At 42.3% G+C, this 18,216-nt stretch overlaps 1 protein-coding gene across 2 annotated transcripts; it reads left to right on the forward strand.

The window, feature by feature from the left end:
- Positions 1–752: 752 nt before the first annotated feature.
- Positions 753–15,858, forward strand: LOC124126240 (glycine N-acyltransferase-like protein 3). 2 transcript variants are annotated; one of them, XR_007218389.1, is made up of 10 exons: positions 753–935; positions 1,180–1,293; positions 4,078–4,189; positions 5,220–5,337; positions 7,471–9,510; positions 9,815–9,902; positions 10,021–10,137; positions 10,866–10,980; positions 14,163–14,277; positions 15,559–15,858. XR_007218389.1 is itself a non-coding variant. In XM_046489651.2 (5 exons), exons 1-5 carry the CDS (start codon positions 855–857, stop codon positions 7,868–7,870), a joined length of 825 nt encoding a protein of 274 aa, XP_046345607.2. In that variant the 5' UTR covers positions 753–854; the 3' UTR covers positions 7,871–9,524. The 2 variants fall into 2 exon arrangements, 1 of the variants encoding a protein (XP_046345607.2); XM_046489651.2 differs by lacking the exons at positions 9,815–9,902; positions 10,021–10,137; positions 10,866–10,980; positions 14,163–14,277; positions 15,559–15,858 and having other exon boundaries at positions 7,471–9,524.
- The last annotated feature ends 2,358 nt before the right edge of the window (positions 15,859–18,216 follow it).

Raw genomic sequence — 18,216 nt, forward strand, 5'->3', positions numbered from 1 at the left:
ATGAAATATGTGAGAGATCCCAAAACAGGCGTTTGTCCCACTATATGTACAGCCAAACAAGCTACTGGAAGTTTCCTTCAGTGCCCTTACCGGTCTAACGGTACTAGAACATGACAGAATTTTCATGTTCGGAAGTTCACACGCCACACTAGCATCTAAATATAATAACTTCCTGACAACTGCTCACATTGCCCAGATGCAATGCAATGAGCGTCTACCGAATCTCAACAGAAACAATGTAACACTGATACCATCATTGTTAAACAATGAAATGCACTGCCATATAACAGCTGTGACATGGTTAATGAGACACCTGCTTAATTATTATGCTTCACAGATAAAATGGACAACATTGTATGAGGGGATTTCATAAATTTTACATTTATTTACATATTTTACACATATATGACAAATATTCTTCACACTGGCCACCCTAAAAGTGGTAAAGCCTTGTGCGATGAAACAAATGGACTCACAGGAGAGAAATATTTTCAACTAATCAGCGAGAGCTCAACGCAAAGCTTGCTCTGAAGCAGCATCTCCAAGATACATATAAGCAATATGGCTGATCGTCATTTGCGATAAATAAAATGACGCAATACTCAACTCAAATTTTGTTGTTTTATTTATTTTATGTAAACAAGTATTGACCATTAAAACTCGATTTTATGAAACATACCGAAGTCGGGTATATATATATATGTGCATGCAACGCCCTTATGCCTTATTTGCTGGCGAGTGTAAAGTCGCCTTTGTACGAATCTCCTCTTGTGTCGTCTTTGTTCGTGTTCTTTCGGATCAAATCGGTAGATTAGGTTCTTTCCTACACATGTAGCTACTTGGGTTACACAGCCATGGCGGAGGTAGACGTACTAGACGACACCAGACTGGAGCAAGTATTACAGGATATCAGCAGTGACGACAGAGCGACAATGGTAGGGTTGAACAAATGTATGTCCTAGACTAGTATTACTGATCAACAACATGGCCACACGATGTCAGTACTCCTTCAACACGCACATGTCTCCTCCTTCTCTACACCTCCTGTTTATGTATGTAGGCATAGCCATAGATAACCTTCTGATTCTCCTTATCTCCGATAGCACTTTAACGAGGTGACCTCAGATAACTTGAAATATCGGCTTATTATAAGTCACCATGTGTACATGCGTGTTGTAGGTCGCCGGTGAAATTAGGTCAAAGCTACAGTGTATTATGACCGAGTTTGACTTCATCGTGGACACATGGCCGGACTATAAGGCTCTCGTAATCCGTCGCTCTGCAAACTCGCAGGTATGTTGAAACAGAGTATTTATTTTAGGAATTTGGAAGTTGTATATACATGTTACAGGGAATATTATGGATAACAACTTGTATTTTATACATGCATGCATGCATGCACACACGTACGCATGCCCGCGCACGGACACACACGCACGCACACACACACACACACACACACTCTCTCTCTCTCTCTCTCTCTCTCTCTCTCTCTCTCTCTCTCTCACACACACACACACACACACACACACACACACACACACACACACACTAACTTACTGCTGGACTATTTCACAAACATACTTCCAAAAGAGCTGTATCAAACAATTTCAGATTTGTATTCCTAATTTTATACGGGGTAGAAACGGTCTTCAACAACCCATGCTTGCCGTAAAAGGCGACTATGCTTGTCGTAAAAGGCGACTAGCGGGATGAGATGGTCAGGCTCGCTGACTTGATTGATGCAAGTCATCGTATCCCTATTGCGTGGATCGATGCTCATGATGTACACAACTGTCTAGTCCAGACTCGATTATGTACAGACCGCCGTCCTATAGGTGGAATATTGCTGAGTGCGGCGTTAAACAACAAACAAAACAAAAACATAGATAGATAGATAGATAGATAGATAGATAGATAGATACTTGTACTATATTTCAAAAATTGCATTTAGATCTCGGTACGATGCAGGCTCTGCAAAAGGAGAGTTATTGTATAAGTGAGATTTTAGTGACTGAGTGGGGTGTGAATAAAGTAATTATAAGTGTTGTGGGTAAAATAGCCATGGTATTTTGTAGTTATGAAATGGTTTTGGTTACATTAACAACAAACAGTATCTACGTTTCATTCACAGTTTCCTGAAAACAGACCCGAGACTCAGTCCCGTGTCCATTTTAGTCAATCAGTGACCGCCATTAACTCCGTAGTATGGGTTTGACGCAAGTCTTCATTAATTGCTAACGCACGAAACCCTTGAATCATACCTCGATCAACAGTCGAGATTCATGTACAGCGAAACGGTGTGGCCATATCAGAAAGCATTATGTTGATACCGTTTGTTGTTAAACGAAAAAACACCCTGTCTCGTTTACTGACGACGCCTATAGTGAGAGTAAAGCGACGTGATGCGGACACTGCGTGCCATCAATAAGAATAACATGTCTAGGAGGTCGGTATCTTCACTTCTTGAATGTATGTGTACGCTTGCTGTTATACAATGTAGGGACAAATGATGATATACGTTCATGCATAAAACGGGGACACAGGTGGCCCAGTCGTCTAAGGGGCCGCGATTCGCTGTGCAGAGTTGCGTCCCTGGGCACGCCAGAAACCTATGATTGTGGGTTCGAATCCCGGTTCGCTCCGATTGTGTTTCTAGGTTTGTCAGCACCATACCCGTACTCGTGGGTTTCACCGAAGTGGTAAACGTCTGAGACCTGCATCACATCGGGCTTTCCTCCCACATTAAGCTGACACGCCGCGATATAACTGGAATACTGTTAAAAGCGGCGTTAAACCAAACTCGCTCACTCACTCACTCATGCATAACCTACATGCATTTGTTCCACGTGATTACATATTCTGGAATAATAGGCAAAATATACTTGTTGTAGTAGGCGACTTACTAGATCGTCTGGTCAAGCTCGGTAACTTGGTTGATCCGCGCGTGGGTCGCCCATAATATCAATCACTGGCGTATCTGGTCCAGACTAGATTTTTTATAGGACGCCGTCATATAGTTGGATTATTGCAGAGTGCGGCGTTCACCAAACAAAAAAACGTTTATTAAAGAATAAAAACCGTTATGATATGAGAGTATGTGTCAACTGACATTAGTAAATGAGTGAGTGAGTCAAAATTTTAACGTCGCATCGGCGTTATTTCAGCCATGTAGCGACGAGACCAAGTTAATTTATTCACATTGAGTCATTTATGCAAAGGTTATATTTAAAAACAATTCATGAGACTATTTGAGCATACTATATTTAACAACAATTTATGAAACATATTTCAGCATAACAATTTCATGCATACAGTTTTAAAACACGGGCTATAGGCAACCAGTAACCAAAGCTAGGCCACCTCGCTGGGGATCATGGGGACTTACAGTACCTCCGCTTCCTGCATGATACCCAGCAGGATTTACGTCATCACTTTAGCTACTGGTGGTTGTGCAGAATACTAGCTAATATTAAGAAATACTCAGCAATGAGTTGGCTTAAAAATACTGGTTGATAATAGTTACATCGATTATGATAGGATTACGTGTCACACAGGGGGACAATATTTTACACTATGTTAACCTACTGACATTACAAGAGGAGTGAGTGAGTGAGTGAGTTGGGTTTAACGCCGCTTTTAACAGTATTCCAGTTATATCGCGGCGTGTCAGCTTAATGTGGGAATAAAGCACGAAGTGATGCAGGTCTTAGACGTTTACTATTTCGGTGAAACCCACGAGCACGGGTATGGTGCTGACAAACCCAAGAAACATAATCGGGGAGAACAGGGATTAGAACCCACAATCATAGGTTTCTGGCGTGCCCAAGGGACACAACTCTGCTCAGCGAATCGCGGCGCTTTAGACGACTGGGCCACCCGTGCCCCCATTACAAGAGGAGATCGGGAAAGATACCTGTAGCCAGAAACAGTATGTGGGTATTGTGAATATATGCAATCTAACCTGCGTTTTGGAAGTACCGAAATAACAGAGGAGATATGTTACTAACGATTATATCTGACAGAACAGTATTGAATGAAACAAATATTCTGACACACTTGTCTTGATCATTCCAGACCCCATTATCGGGACAGGCGTCAATGGTGTATGCAAAAGAGCTGGACTCCTTGAGGAGAATACTTATGAAAGAGGGAGTCATTGATTGGTCAAATATTGTCAGAATTAGAGGTAAAGGTCACGGAATGGTCACATGTCCCACATATGACTAATCAATTACAACCTGCTACAACCAGTACTAACTGATTATGATACCATAGGTATTTTAAACGGATTTCTATACTGTATCAATCCGGACCATCTTGCACATACCTGGTTATAATGCCAACCTGGTTATAATGCCAGTTTTCCAAAGTACACAAGGTGGCATTATAGTCAGGTTATACTGTATTTAATCTTTGTGTTCTCGACGGAGAGATTCATCTTGATCTGATGTAAATCGACAGGTTCCCGTGGTTCCTCGTATCTTCCAATTACATAAGTCAAGATGAGTTAAGGCCCCTTTGGGGCCCATGTGATCTGCATAATTCACGACATATTTAAAACGGTTTGAAATTGATCAGATCTGTTCAGAACGAATGGACCCGTGACGATCGGGGGTAGAATACGTCTTCAGCAACCCATGCTTGCCGTAAAAGGCGACTATGCTTGTCGTAAGAGGAGACTAACGGGAACGGTGGTCAGGCTCGCTGACTTGGTTGATGCATGTCATCGATCCCAATTGCGTTGATCGATGCTCATGATCTCAGTCACTAGATTGTCTGGTTCAGACTCGATTATTTTACAGAACGCCGTCATATAGCTGGAATATGGCTGATTGCGGCGTTAAACAACAAACAAACACAATGAATGAGAACCAGAACAAATGTCAACACTTCCCTGTCGGTCTACTAACAATAATAAATAAAATGTGAGGCAAAAATGTATCGAAAAGGCTGATTTTAGGGGATTTACATGAACCTTTTTGTAATATTTGAGAATGAGTAAGACTTTCACAAAGTTGTTTTTCGCAGGCGATGTTGATAAAGCCCATTTAAAATCATCTTTGGTCACAGAATTTTTCAAAGCTTAAATTTGTTAGCCGAAAAAAGCAACTTTTTAAAAAATAAAATTTGATCAAATGAACAAAATGTGTGCAAATACTTCATGGCGTAGTCTTCAGCGGGTAAGGTTGCACTATTGTTAATGTTTCACTCATCAGGTTGTGATTCGAAGTTGATGTCAGTTTTCTCAGCCATTCTGAATCAACTCAACAAAAGTATCACCCACAGGACACCCTGTAGACTTCTGAGAGCCACAGAGGAAACCTTGCAACTCAGGTAATTAGATAACGTCAATGCCAGAAAATAACCAGTCTCGATTATCCGACGAAACCGAATTCATTGGGTGTAAAAGACTAAGTGGGGAAATTTTATGAATGGATCACTGAAAATCAATTATGACACCGGGTGATATGAAAGTATACCATCACCGTGTTTCAAAGAACGAGACTTTTAATCCATGCAGTCGTTTTGTCTTAATATTAGGAAGGGGGTGATTTGGTTTGAAACTGATGTGAACGGCTTTTCGGTTATAACATTATTTGTGGTAGGAAAGCAAAACTGAGGTAGGTTGTGGACGTTCACAACTTGGGTGATACCGACGACCACGGGTATATTGAGGTTCATCATACTCAAATTTGCGTCGATTTTGGTCATCAGAATGTCATCAGTGCATTCCTAATTTAGGGAGAGTGAGTGAGAGAGTCGGTTTGATTAAACGGTTCACTCCCAATTATCAGACATCCCATTGGTCAGACGACCCAATCGTCAGACAGACAAATCAAGTGTGACCAGTGTAACTGCCTGGTCTTACCTACTAGTTGGGGGCACGGGTGGCCCAGTCGTCTAAGGCGCAGCGATTCGCTGTGCAGAGTTGCGTCCCGTGGACACGCCAGAAACCTATGATTATGTTTCTAGGTTTGTCAGCACCATACCCGTGCTCGTGGGTTTCACCGAAGTGGTAAACGTCTGAGACCTGCATCACTTCGGGCTTTCCTCCCACATTAAGCTGACACGCCGCGGCGTGAAACACAACTCACTCACTCACTACCTACTAGTTAATGAGCTGCTCCAACTGTAGGCAGAATAAGCTGCTCCAACTCGTTAAGTGATACAGATTAACCAGATTATAATTGTGTTTATAAGTTGCGTTTGATCTGTGTCGGGTTGAATTCTTGGATCCTGTTGGACATTTGATGAAGCTGAGCTTAAAACAGCCATTGTACTGAACTGTGATCAGTGTGTATTGTGTATCTATAGTGTTTTTTGCAATAATGTAATGAATACTTCAAAAAGGGCGATATCTGGTATGATTTGATGATTAAAAGTACATAATAAAGCTATCCTGTAAACTCCTCAAAATGTGTTTTTCTGGTCTGTTCCACTTTAATGAAAGGTAAACAGGTAACTATTGCTTGACTGGCCAACCTTGACTAATCCTGGTATAAGCTGTCTGACAAATGGGATGTCTGACTATTGGGAGGTTACCGTTTAAACAGTATTTCACCTCGTGTCAACTTGTAAAACGGAAATCCCAATGTGGCGCAATTCGTACACTTTCAATATGACTTGACCACCTAAGAGCTCACGGAATAAAATAATTGATAAAAATAGCAAATAGGTTAATGAGTGAGTTTACTTAAACGACACAAAGCAATCATTCAGCTATATAGCTGAATACCAATTATTAAAGAAGTCAGGTTTATAACGACCAATTGCCAATTATTAATTGCCGGGCTACGCCCTCGCCTGCCACTACGGCTTTTTGGGGATGTTGCACGTGAACCATGTTTGATGGTGGATAAATATGATACAAACAAGAAATGGTACACTGTATAATAGTTTTCAGTGTTTAGGCGAGTGTTTCCGCCCAGGAACGTTTTTATAACGTTTGTAACTTTTTGGTCAAATCTTATTTTGTAGGTGTGTACTTTCCTTTGCCCGGCAGTGTACAATCATATTATAGTTCTTAACAAGACTGCAATGTGATAAATATATCTTTTGTTTGGTTGTTTGTTTGTTTGCACTTAGCAATAGTCCAGCTACGTCAATAATCGAGTATGGACCGGACAATCAAGTAATTGACATCATGAGCATCGATCCACGCAATTGGGATCGATGACATGCATCGACCAAGTCAGCAAGCCTGACCCGTCTGTTGCCTCTTACGACAAGCATAGACGCCTTTTATGGCAAGCATGGGTTGCTGAAGACCTATTCTACCCCAGAACTTCACAGGTTGATAATGCTAAATGTATCTAAGATGATTAAGTAGTATGAAGCCATCTACTCATCGTTCATATTTAACAGTCATTGTGACCCCTCCACATCATCGACACAATTCTTATCCTACCCATTACGTCCCACGTCTCTTGTACTTGGTATTATGTTCTTTTGTATGTGTTATTGTAGGCCAGTTTCGGAGGGGTTTACAGTGTCAAGCGTCCAAGTAGGTCAGTCAGAAATGGTGAACTCCACTTGGAAGTTCAGGAGTGAATACTCAACCAGCTGCATTCGCAAAATAATTGGAACGATGCCGTCGTGCTGCCTGTACGACAACATGGGACACGTGGTGGGCTACGCCCTCACCTACCACTACGGCTTTTTGGGGATGTTGCACGTGAAAGAGGAACACCGAGGAAAGGGGTACGCCAAGGTGATCATGTCTCACCTGGCGCACAAATGTCTTCAGGAACAGGACTATGCTTCCGTGGTGGTTGAAAGCGACAACTGTCTGTCCATGAAACTTCATACAGATATAGGATTTGTAGAAGTGCCCGACTTGAAACTGTGTTGGATGACGTGTACATAGTTCTAATAAAATTCCCGTGTTACATGAAGTCTCTGGCATTGAAAAGGTATGCAAAGTTGTTTTGGAAGCAATGAAATTACATTTAAATAAATGTCATTATGCTTTATCCTATGGTTATGAAAATGTCAGTTCTGCTCTTCATACCAAGGTAATTCACATTACACTTCTTCGAATGTTGTGAAAGGATATTTTTCGGCTTTATTTACTATTTATATTGGTAAAGCCGAAATTTCTTTGTTGTATGTTTGGTGATCTTGCGTTGAAGAGTGAGTGAGTTTTGTTTTACGCCGCTTTTAGCATGGTACAATGTGTGAAGCCCATTTCTGGTGTCCCCCGCCGTGATATTGCTGGAATATTGCTAAAAGCGGCGTAAAACCATACTCACTCACTCACTTTAATTTCATAAACCTATGGGCAGTGGCTTCTGTCCTGACTAGCCAGCAGCTACCTCACCTTTTTCACCCCACAAAACGTCCAGAGGGCATATCTGGTGAGCATATTCAGTTTATTCAGCATTTGTGAAGATTCTACAGTTATGGGCTAAAGCTGGTTGATGATGTACAGCATTACCTTATGTTTGGTCTTGGTGTTATTTATTGTCAATAGATCCGGGGAGAAATACTTTCAAAATTCCATTCTGTGATAACTGACTACGACATCATCGTGGACCGCTGGCCAGATTACTGGCCCTAGTTGTGCGTGCTGATCCAAGGTAATATTAACATTCAAAAAGTAAATGCAACAGCTGTTGACGATGGCACAGATGTATGTTTATTAACTGTCAGCACTGTGGCCATCGCATTATCATGCAATCCTAGAAGGAAGTTCAACCATCGCCATCGCATTTTTTATGGAATCCCAGAAGGGACATTGTCGCCCTTACAAAAACAAGTAAAAAGTGTCAAAAATAACCAAAGCGCAACAATGCGACAACGCGACATTTTGGCCTTTTGTAGCATTGTCGCTTAGTCGCATTGTCGTGCCTCAGTAAAGCTTTCAAAATGTTTTATGGTAGACATGTTGAGGACATTTCCAAATTTGAGGAATCAGAGACAAAATTGATGTCCAATGTAATTCCCTATTTTGACGGGTGCCAGCGATTAGGCAGAATACGTTCTCCTTTTCTCGAACATCTGGTATCATTACTATTTGATGGTGATTCATAAACATATGCTCATGATATAGTCGGAATCGTGCAATCGATTCTATTGGGTATGGAAACTTGCGACATATTTCAAGGTCAAATTATGTCTTGTTGTCGCATTGTCGCACCATCAAAAACGTGTAAAAAGGCGTCTTTTTATTTTACCAAAGGGCGACAATACGACATATTTTGACCTTGAAAATTGTCGCATTGTCGCCCTTTGGTAAAATAAAAAAGATTATTCAAAGTGCGACAATGAGACAAATGGCCAAAATGTTGTGTTGTTGCATTGCCACGCTTTGGTTAATTTGGACATTTTTGGCTTGTGTTTGTAAGGAAGACAATGCGACAATGCGACAATGTCCCTTCTAGGATTCCATACATTTTCTATATGAGACGGAGGATGATCCACCAGAAGATATGTGTTCGTTCATTTGTTTTTGAGACCAGATCCAAGCGCCAGTTCACAAAGGTGGTGGTTGTAGCCGCGTATGTGGTATGTATTCTATGGGGGGGGGGGGGCGGGGGGGGGGGGGGATCACTGGCCATGGCAATGTCTGTAACGGTTGGTCAAGCAATAAGCACAAGCTCTTCCCGAAACATGCAATTTTCCGAATGAATGTGCACAGAAAATGTTTGACAAGGCCAAGCGACTTAAGTAATTCCTGTTATTTATATTCATGAAAAAAATCTGGTTTTATTCATAAGCCTCTAACTTTGTTTTAAATATTTTGTTTATTTCATAATCCTATAGCTTTTATAGAAACCACCAAAAATACATTCTTTTCACATTCGCACAGATGCTATTGTGCAATGGCCATTATCCTGACTAACCAGAAGCTAACTCAGCTTTTACTGACTCTACAAAACGTCGAGCGAGCATATCAGGTGAGTATATTCTGTGTACTCAGTATTTTGGAGGGTTCTAGTGTTATGGGCTGAAGATATGGTTGACGATGTAAAGAATTACCTAATGTATGTTATCGGTGTTATTAATTTTCAATAGATCCGGGGTGAAATACTTTCAAAACTCCATTCTGTTATAACTGACTACGACTTCATCGTGGACCGCTGGCCAGATTTCAGAGCCCTAGTTGTGCGGGCTGATAGAGCTACAGCCAAGGTAACATTTACAATCATTTTCATTTCAACAAAGCAATTGCAACAGATGTTGTCATTGGCACAAATGTATATTCATAAACTGTCAGGTGAATGTATAAAGTATAAAGTCGCCCTTTCATAACCAAAGCACAAAGCACAGATTTACGTTTATATACTGTCACACACAATTATGTAAACAAGGATATATTAAACATTATTGTTTACACATGTAAATGTTTCATTGGTAAAATCTAAATTGGGAAATATGAATGGTGTTCCAACATGTTTTATAGAATGTTAACTCTATCATCAAAGGGGGCACGGGTGGCCCAGTCGGCTAAGGCGCCGCGATTCGCTGTGCAGAGTTGCGTCCCTTGGGCACGCCAGAAACCTATGATTGTGGGTTCGAATCCCGGTTCGCCCCGATTATGTTTCTAGGTTTGTCAGCACCATACCCGTGCTCGTGGGTTTCACCGAAGAGGTAAACGTCTGAGACCTGCATCACTTCGGGCTTTCCTCCCACATTAAGCTGACACGCCGTGATATAACTGGAATACTGTTAAAAGCGGCGTTAAACCCTACTCACTCACTCACTCACTCTATCATCAAAGGCTTCTTATTACCAGTACACCATCAACATATGTTGATAATACGGCTTTGATATTTTTCATCATATGAAATGTTCTCCGACTTACGAAAGACGATTACCTACACCACTGTAATCAGGGCCACATGAAACCTTTGTTTCAGTATCCTGTCTTCTTGGGCAACCATACATATGTTTACACCACAGACCGAGACGCTCTGGAGTTGTTGCTTCAACAGCCTGGCGTCATACACTGGTCAGAAAAGACTGCGTTTTCATGTGAGTGTATTGGCTAAGTACATTTGGCTATTTGATATAATGATATTCTCTGTTGTATATGTCTGGCTCGCCCGTGTTTGCCCAAATCATCTGACATCGGTGTATAAGAAAAAGGGTTGATCAAAACGTTCGGAGCCTCACACAGGTAGGAATTACATAACAGTGAATCTATTTGTGAGGACATTACTTGTCATAGCGGTATTTCCACAAATTCAGTCAAATCAGCACATTCTTTCACCATGACAAGTCTGTGACTTTTGAAAATTTTACAAGCTTGAGGAACGTGCAGTGATCAGTACTTGCAAGAAATGGGCTTGATACCAAAAGCCATCCATGAAGATATGAGTACAACACTAGGGAAGGACGCCCCTCCCAATGCCACCGTTGCAGAGTTGAAGCATGGCAGCGACAGCCTTAAAGACGACCCCCGTCCTGGAATGCTGGTGACGCCCAAAACACCAGAAATGATCCAGAGAATCCATTATATGGCGATGACCGACCGGCGAATGAGAGAGCACATTCCACTATCAAAGAAATGTTGACACCATAAGAACATATCAGTTCGTAAGGCTTCTGAGACCTGATCAAAAACTTACCAACCAAAACATGTCTCGTGAAAATCTAGCTGTGTTTTAAACTGGTCCAGAGAAGATCCTTCAACGATTTGTGACTGTGAAACCTGGGTCCACCACTTCCAACTTTAAAAAGATCAATCAAAACATTGGATGCATTTGACATCGCTTCCAGCAGAGAAGACAGAAAGATTATTGGATCCGTGTTTAAGGGTGCCGATGGTGCCGTCATGATACACTTCCAAAAGGCCAGACAAAATACGCAGCATATTTATTGCACATGTGAGGCAAGTAAAGGATGAAAGACGTGGGAAGCTGTGAAAAGGTGCGCTCTTGCGTCAGAACAATGCATCGGTGCACAACTCAGTTACTGTCATGGCTATAATCCACGTGTGTGGCTTTGTGGTCCTTCAGCACCAGCCTGACCCAGCTCCGTCAGCCTCCATCTGTTTCCGACAGCTCTAACAGAAACCCATTACCACTAACAGCAGCTGTGGAGGTTTGGACAACCAAGAGAACTTCTACGAAACTGGGACAACATCCCTCCAACATCGTTAGTAAAAGTGTGTCATGAAGAGGATTATGATTAAACATAAATAATTTTCCATATCTTGAATGTATTTCAATGTGTAGCTCGGAACGTATCAATCCCATCGTATGAAACATTTAGCAATATTAAAGAGCACCAAGGTTCATACATTTTGTGGGTAATCGAACCATGACCTTAAGCTTAACGACCCAACGCTTTACCCACAATGATACTCCCTAGGCCAGGTGCAGGCATTTAATGGAATTATACACCTGGTGTCATCACTGTTTTTCAGTGATCCATTGATATAATTTTTACGCCAATTTTGACTTTCACGACCAATGTTTCGGCAGATAATAGAGAGTGATTATTCTCTGGCATTGACGATTTATATACTGAATCGCAAAAGACGCGTCACCCAAGTAACATGGCATGAAAAGTTGTCATTTAAATATCTTGGTAATTTTTGTCAAAGTCTCTAAAATTTAACATTACCTTGTCCGGAAAAATTAAATTTGATGATAAAACCAAAGCAGATGACAATAAAACCGATCGCCCAAACGTATCACGGCAACGGCAATGGTAACCCGATGCACGTGAGTTCCGTGCAAATTAAAATGCACATGCGTTCCCCCATTTCTCGCCCTATAAAAATCCATCCAGATCGGATAACATTCATTCGTTATTGAATTGCTGCCACATTCCAAGATTGACAAGAAATCTGCGACACCAAGCCCTTTGACGATTGCAAGCTGGACAAACCGCCCGGCAAGTAGTCAATGCATTTCAAGTCCACGTAAGGACCATATATACAGGCTCCGGCAACGGTACCAGACCACCAACACTACAGATGACCGACCACGTAGTGGAAGACCAAGGGTCACCACCCGACGTCAGGATCGACAGATTGTGCGACAGCATCTTCAAGATCGCTTTGTTACTGCTGCGGAATCTACTCGACAGACCATGGGGACACACCAGCAACACATTAGTGCGGACACCGTGCGTCGACGATTGACGAGCAGACTCCTCCACTGTCACAGGCCACACCGAGGTCCCATTCTGAACACCACGTCATCGCCGGGACCGTCTTCAGTGGGCAACACATCACCAGCAATGGCGCCACCAGCAGTGGAGCCGTTACTGTATCTCACCAGCAGATGACAGAGAGAGTGTTTGGCGAGGCCCTGGGGAACGTTATTGGGATGCTTGTGTTGTTGAGAGAGACTCGTGGGGGTGGTCCGAGCATCATGGTGTGGGGTGGAATTGGTCTTGCACAGAGGGTCGGCCCTGTGGTCTTCCAGAACGTCGGTCCAGGGAGAGGGAATGGTGTCACAGCAGCTCAGTACATTGATCAAGTCACACGCCAAAACCACACGCCATACCTCATTTGGCACGTCGCCGCAACCACGAGTTTCAGCATGATAACGCCCGTGCCCAAACTGCGAGAGCAACAAGAGACTTCCTCCAGCAGAATGGCACCAGAACCCTGCGGCGGCCTGGCCTCAGTCCCGATTAAAATCCCATTGAGCACCTGTGGGGCGAGATTCAAAGACGGCTGAATGACGTCCGACCAAGGGCTACAACTGCAGCTGAACTGTCTCAGGCGTTCTTCAGAGTGTGGGCTCAAGTGCCTATGGCCTTCATGAACCGCCTCATTCATTCCATGCATCGACGTTGCACAGCAGTCATCAATGCACATGGCGGACACATGAGATACTGACTTGTGATGCCATTTTCTCAGAGAATAGTGTTGTGTTTCACTTCAAGAACATTTGACACTTTAATTTCAACCTTGATGATCAGTTTTTGCCCAGTTTCATCTGTTTAATATGTCTCAAAGTACGTTTACAGTGTTTGGACAAAAAGGTTTCTCATATATCTATCCATGGTGACGTTTCTTTTGCGGTTCAGTATATTTTTATATGGAGACGTATTAGCTACTGCAAACTGACAACCTTTTGGATACAGGCTGTTCCCATGAAGGTTGACTCAAGACCCGTGTATTTGAGACGTTAAGGGGATATTTTGCTTGTGATTGACTCACATAATTTGCAATGGCACATGTATCTATGTTACAGGTTTCGGCGATGATGTTGTATCAACTGTTATCAATATGATATGTCAACGTGACAGGACATACAGTGTGGACTCATTTATTGTTATGAAAGTCACAAAAGAGACGCTGAGACCGAGGTGAGGTATGATGCTGTTTTGGTGAATATTGTGAGAAATCTTGGACTTTTTGATTACATTTAGTGACGTCCATTGTCTGCCATTGTCACTGCAGGCATATGTTTCATAATTATGATTTTCCTTTTAACTTTCAATAAGTATTTGCTGTGTATTTCGCTGTGGTTATTAACATGTGCACTGTGTCACATATTTATTTTGTCCGCGATTATTGTCATCAAATGTCAGGCACTTGAGTTGCAATGTTTTGATATCCCTGGAACTCGATGGTGTCACCAAGGTGATAAAAGTCGGAAATCTGCATCACATCGGGTGTTCCTACCCCTGGAACTCGATGGTGTCACCAAGGTGATAAAAGTCAGAAATCTGCATCACATCGGGTGTTCCTACCCCTGGAACTCGATGGTGTCACCAAGGTGATAAAAGTCAGAAATCTGCATCACATCGGGTGTTCCTACCCTAGGAACTCGATGGTGTCACCAAGGTGATAAAAGTCAGAAATCTGCATCACATCGGGTGTTCCTACCCCTGGAACTCGATGGTGTCACCGAGGTGATAAAATACAGAAATCTGCATCACATCGGGTGTTCCTACCCTAGGAACTCGATGGTGTCACCAAGGTGGTAAAAGTCAGAAATCTGCATCACATCGGGTGTTCCTACCCCTGGAACTCGATGGTGTCACCAAGCGGATAAAAGTCAGAAATCTGCATCACATCGGGTGTTCCTACCCTAGGAACTCGATGGTGTCACCAAGGTGATAAAAGTCAGAAATCTGTCACATCGGGTGTTCCTCGTCTTCAAGCTGACACTCTCTTATATATCTTAAATATTGTTCAAAGCATAATTAAACTAAACTCACTTAATCCCTCATTGTATCGCTATCCTCTCTATCAAGTACGCATCCATTGCAATGGTTCCATATTTGCCTGGAATCAACATGTAAACGATCTATAGATACATCGTCAGGGAGATACATTTTGACTTCCAGTAGGGGAGGTGAGTCGGGTCGACACAATCGAGTCCCTGTTTTACTAAAAATAAAATATATATGCCTCGCACTGTAAGAAACCAAAGAGTGTGCTTTTTCGTGCAGAAAAGTGTCCAAGGAATACAGTTCGTTACTTTAATATTCTCATCTCCAACCAAAATCACCCTCTACGTCAAAATCAAATGTTGCTCATTTACCAAAAGTCATTCGTCTTTGCTAAAGCCAACGTGGGTTATCCTAATGTGATGACATTTTCTACATTCAACGTGTCAAATATTCTCTTTCATGTGCCAGAAACATTCCAGAGGGATATACAATGTCAAACCTTCATCCTGAAGAAGCCCATCTCGTCAACACCAGGTGGTATTACAACGAAGGCATACACTCGGAGATATACTTGAAGGAAATCCTCAGCAAACTACCATCTTGCGGCCTGTACAACGATGAAGGCTCCTTGGTTGGATGCGCCCTGACTTGCCATCATGGGAATATTGGTTTGCTACATGTTGTGAAGGAACACCGAGGGAAGGGGTACGCTAAGGTGATCATGTCTCACCTGGCCAGTCTGTGTCTACAGCAGATGGACGAGGTGCATGTCCAGGGGGGTTGGGGGTTGGGGGTGGGGGTCCAACCAAAAGCCTACCCAAAAATTGACAACACTTTAAATAGCAAGAATGTTGTGGATCTGCGAACATCGAAGGAAATGAAAGGGGGATTCAAGAACTTTTACGGACGTTTCAAACACCATGTTCAACGTCCAACTGTCAGGTCCATCTGCCTACATGAGTGAGTGCGTGACTGTGATTTTATGCCGTTTTAGCAATATTCCAGAAACAACGGTTCTGTCTGTATTCGTGCTGGGAAATTCCCAGAAGTTTTCCCAGGAATGTGTAAGTAGTTCGTCAGTGTTTTCGCGAACACTTCGTGTCATCATTTATTTTCAGCGACCCATTCATATTACTTTCACCACTATTTTGCCTGCGCTGACGTTTTATACTTGTCATTTCAAGAATACAGTATCGTGAAAAATGTACGAACGTAAAAATATGTCGTTCATACGCTAATGAACGTCCCTTTCGCTGTCATGTGAACGACCTCTCGTCCAATGGAAAAGCCGTATATCTAGAAAACTTCACATTTAAAAGTTACCCTAATATAACCTGTAGCTTTTGAATACTGCTAGGTCAAGAAATTAGCCATTCAAATCCAAGGTATAAATAAAAAAGTTTGATTTAGAATCTTTTTTAGAATCTAGAATTGTCACCATTACACTGTGGGTATTGTTTGAACCAGTGTTTATCATAAAAATTATGTCAGGCTGAACTATTGAACCAAATTGGTTCCATGTAATATTTGCTGAATATTAATGACTTAAGCAGTATTCCTCCTATCTTGGAAGAAAAACTTCATTTGTCTGATTTAGGTACTAAACGTCCTATGGGGATAATCAGATATGTCATTCCACTTAAATACACACTTGACATGTTATGAGAATGAGTTTTGTGAAAACATATCTATGAACAGTGGAGTAGTATAGTCTCATGGCAGTACCAGCTGTTTAATCCTCATCTACCCATGAGCAGGGAAATATGATGATCCTTGTCTCAGAACTCATTTGCCTTGTTCAAATTCTTTAAATATACACTATAGGCATCTTCCAGAGGCAATTGAGTTAACTGGCTATAAAGTCCAGTTTCCACCCTTGCCGAACTAGGCTGGAATTATGGAGTTATATTTTGGCTAGACTAATGAGTCTATGCATAGTCCAATCAAAATCGCGAAACGAACTCGACATCCGGTTCGTAGTGAGTGAGTGAGTGAGTGAGTGAGTTGGGTTTAACGCCGCTTTTAACAGTATTCCAGTTATATCACGGCGCGTCAGCTTAATGTGGGAGGAAAGCGATGCAGGTCTCAGACGTTTACCATTTCGGTGAAACCCACGAGCACTGGTATGGTGCTGACAAACCTAGAAACATAATCGGGCCGAACCGGGATTCGAACACACAATCATAGGTTTCTGGCGTGTCCAGGGGACGCAACTCTGCACAGCGAATCGCGGCGCCTTAGACGACTGGGCCACCCGTGCCCCCCATCCGGTTCGTAAACTGCCGTGCAGATTTCGGTCGATTGTGGGATTTGTAAAGCATGTGTATCGTCAACTTAGCGTCAAAAGATATTTTCCAAATCTTGTCATGTTTTTAATCAAGGTGCTTCCGAGGCAAGAGAGTTAACTGACTATAAAAGTCCAGTTTCCAGCCTTGCCGAACTAGGCTGGTATTATGGAGTTACATTTTGGCTGGACTGATGAGTCTATGCATAGTCCAATCAAAATCGCGCAAAGAAATCGAAATCCGGTTCGTAAACTGTCATTCAGATTTCGATCGATTGCCGGATTTGCAAAGCATGTGCACCGCCAACTTGTCAGCAGATATTTTCCAAATGTTTTTAATCAAGGTGCTCACGTGATTTGATGCATTTCGCGACGTAAGACCCGTTTTATCACAGTATAGATCTTGATTATTGATCAGATCGTCTTGACTGGGCTCCACCATTTTGTGTGAAGCAAATGCAAGTGATACGAGCGATGGAATCTGATTGGTCCACAGGAGAGGCTTAGAAGGGACATAACTGGTAATAGCCACTAGAGGCGCTACGATCGAGTCCAGTAATTCCAGCCTTGTTCGGCAAGGGTGGAAACTGGACTTTTAAAGTCAGTTAACTCTCTTGCCTCGGGAAGATGGGTGCTCACGTGATTTCATGCACTTCGCGAAGTAAGACCCGTGTTATAACAATGTAGATCTTTATTATGGATCAGATCGTCTTCACTTGATGCCACCATTTCGTTTGAAGCAAATGCAAGTGATATAGGAGGTGCAATCTGATCGGTCAATAGAAGGGACAAAGAATGGCATCACTTGAAATAGCCACTGGTGGCGCTACGATCGAGCCTAG

Source organism: Haliotis rufescens, unplaced genomic scaffold, assembly GCF_023055435.1.
Source record: "Haliotis rufescens isolate VD_foot unplaced genomic scaffold, xgHalRufe1.0.p SCAF_5, whole genome shotgun sequence".
NCBI classification, from domain to species: Eukaryota; Metazoa; Mollusca; class Gastropoda; order Lepetellida; family Haliotidae; genus Haliotis; species Haliotis rufescens.

Bases quoted from the DNA above. Each gene is read 5' to 3' on its own strand.
- LOC124126240 (XM_046489651.2), top strand. From the start codon at position 855: ATGGCGGAGGTAGACGTACTAGACGACACCAGACTGGAGCAAGTATTA. The intron at 936-1,179 runs GTAGGGTTGAAC...TGCGTGTTGTAG, and splicing joins GTGACGACAGAGCGACAATG to GTCGCCGGTGAAATTAGGTC. The intron at 5,338-7,470 runs GTAATTAGATAA...GTGTTATTGTAG, and splicing joins GAGGAAACCTTGCAACTCAG to GCCAGTTTCGGAGGGGTTTA.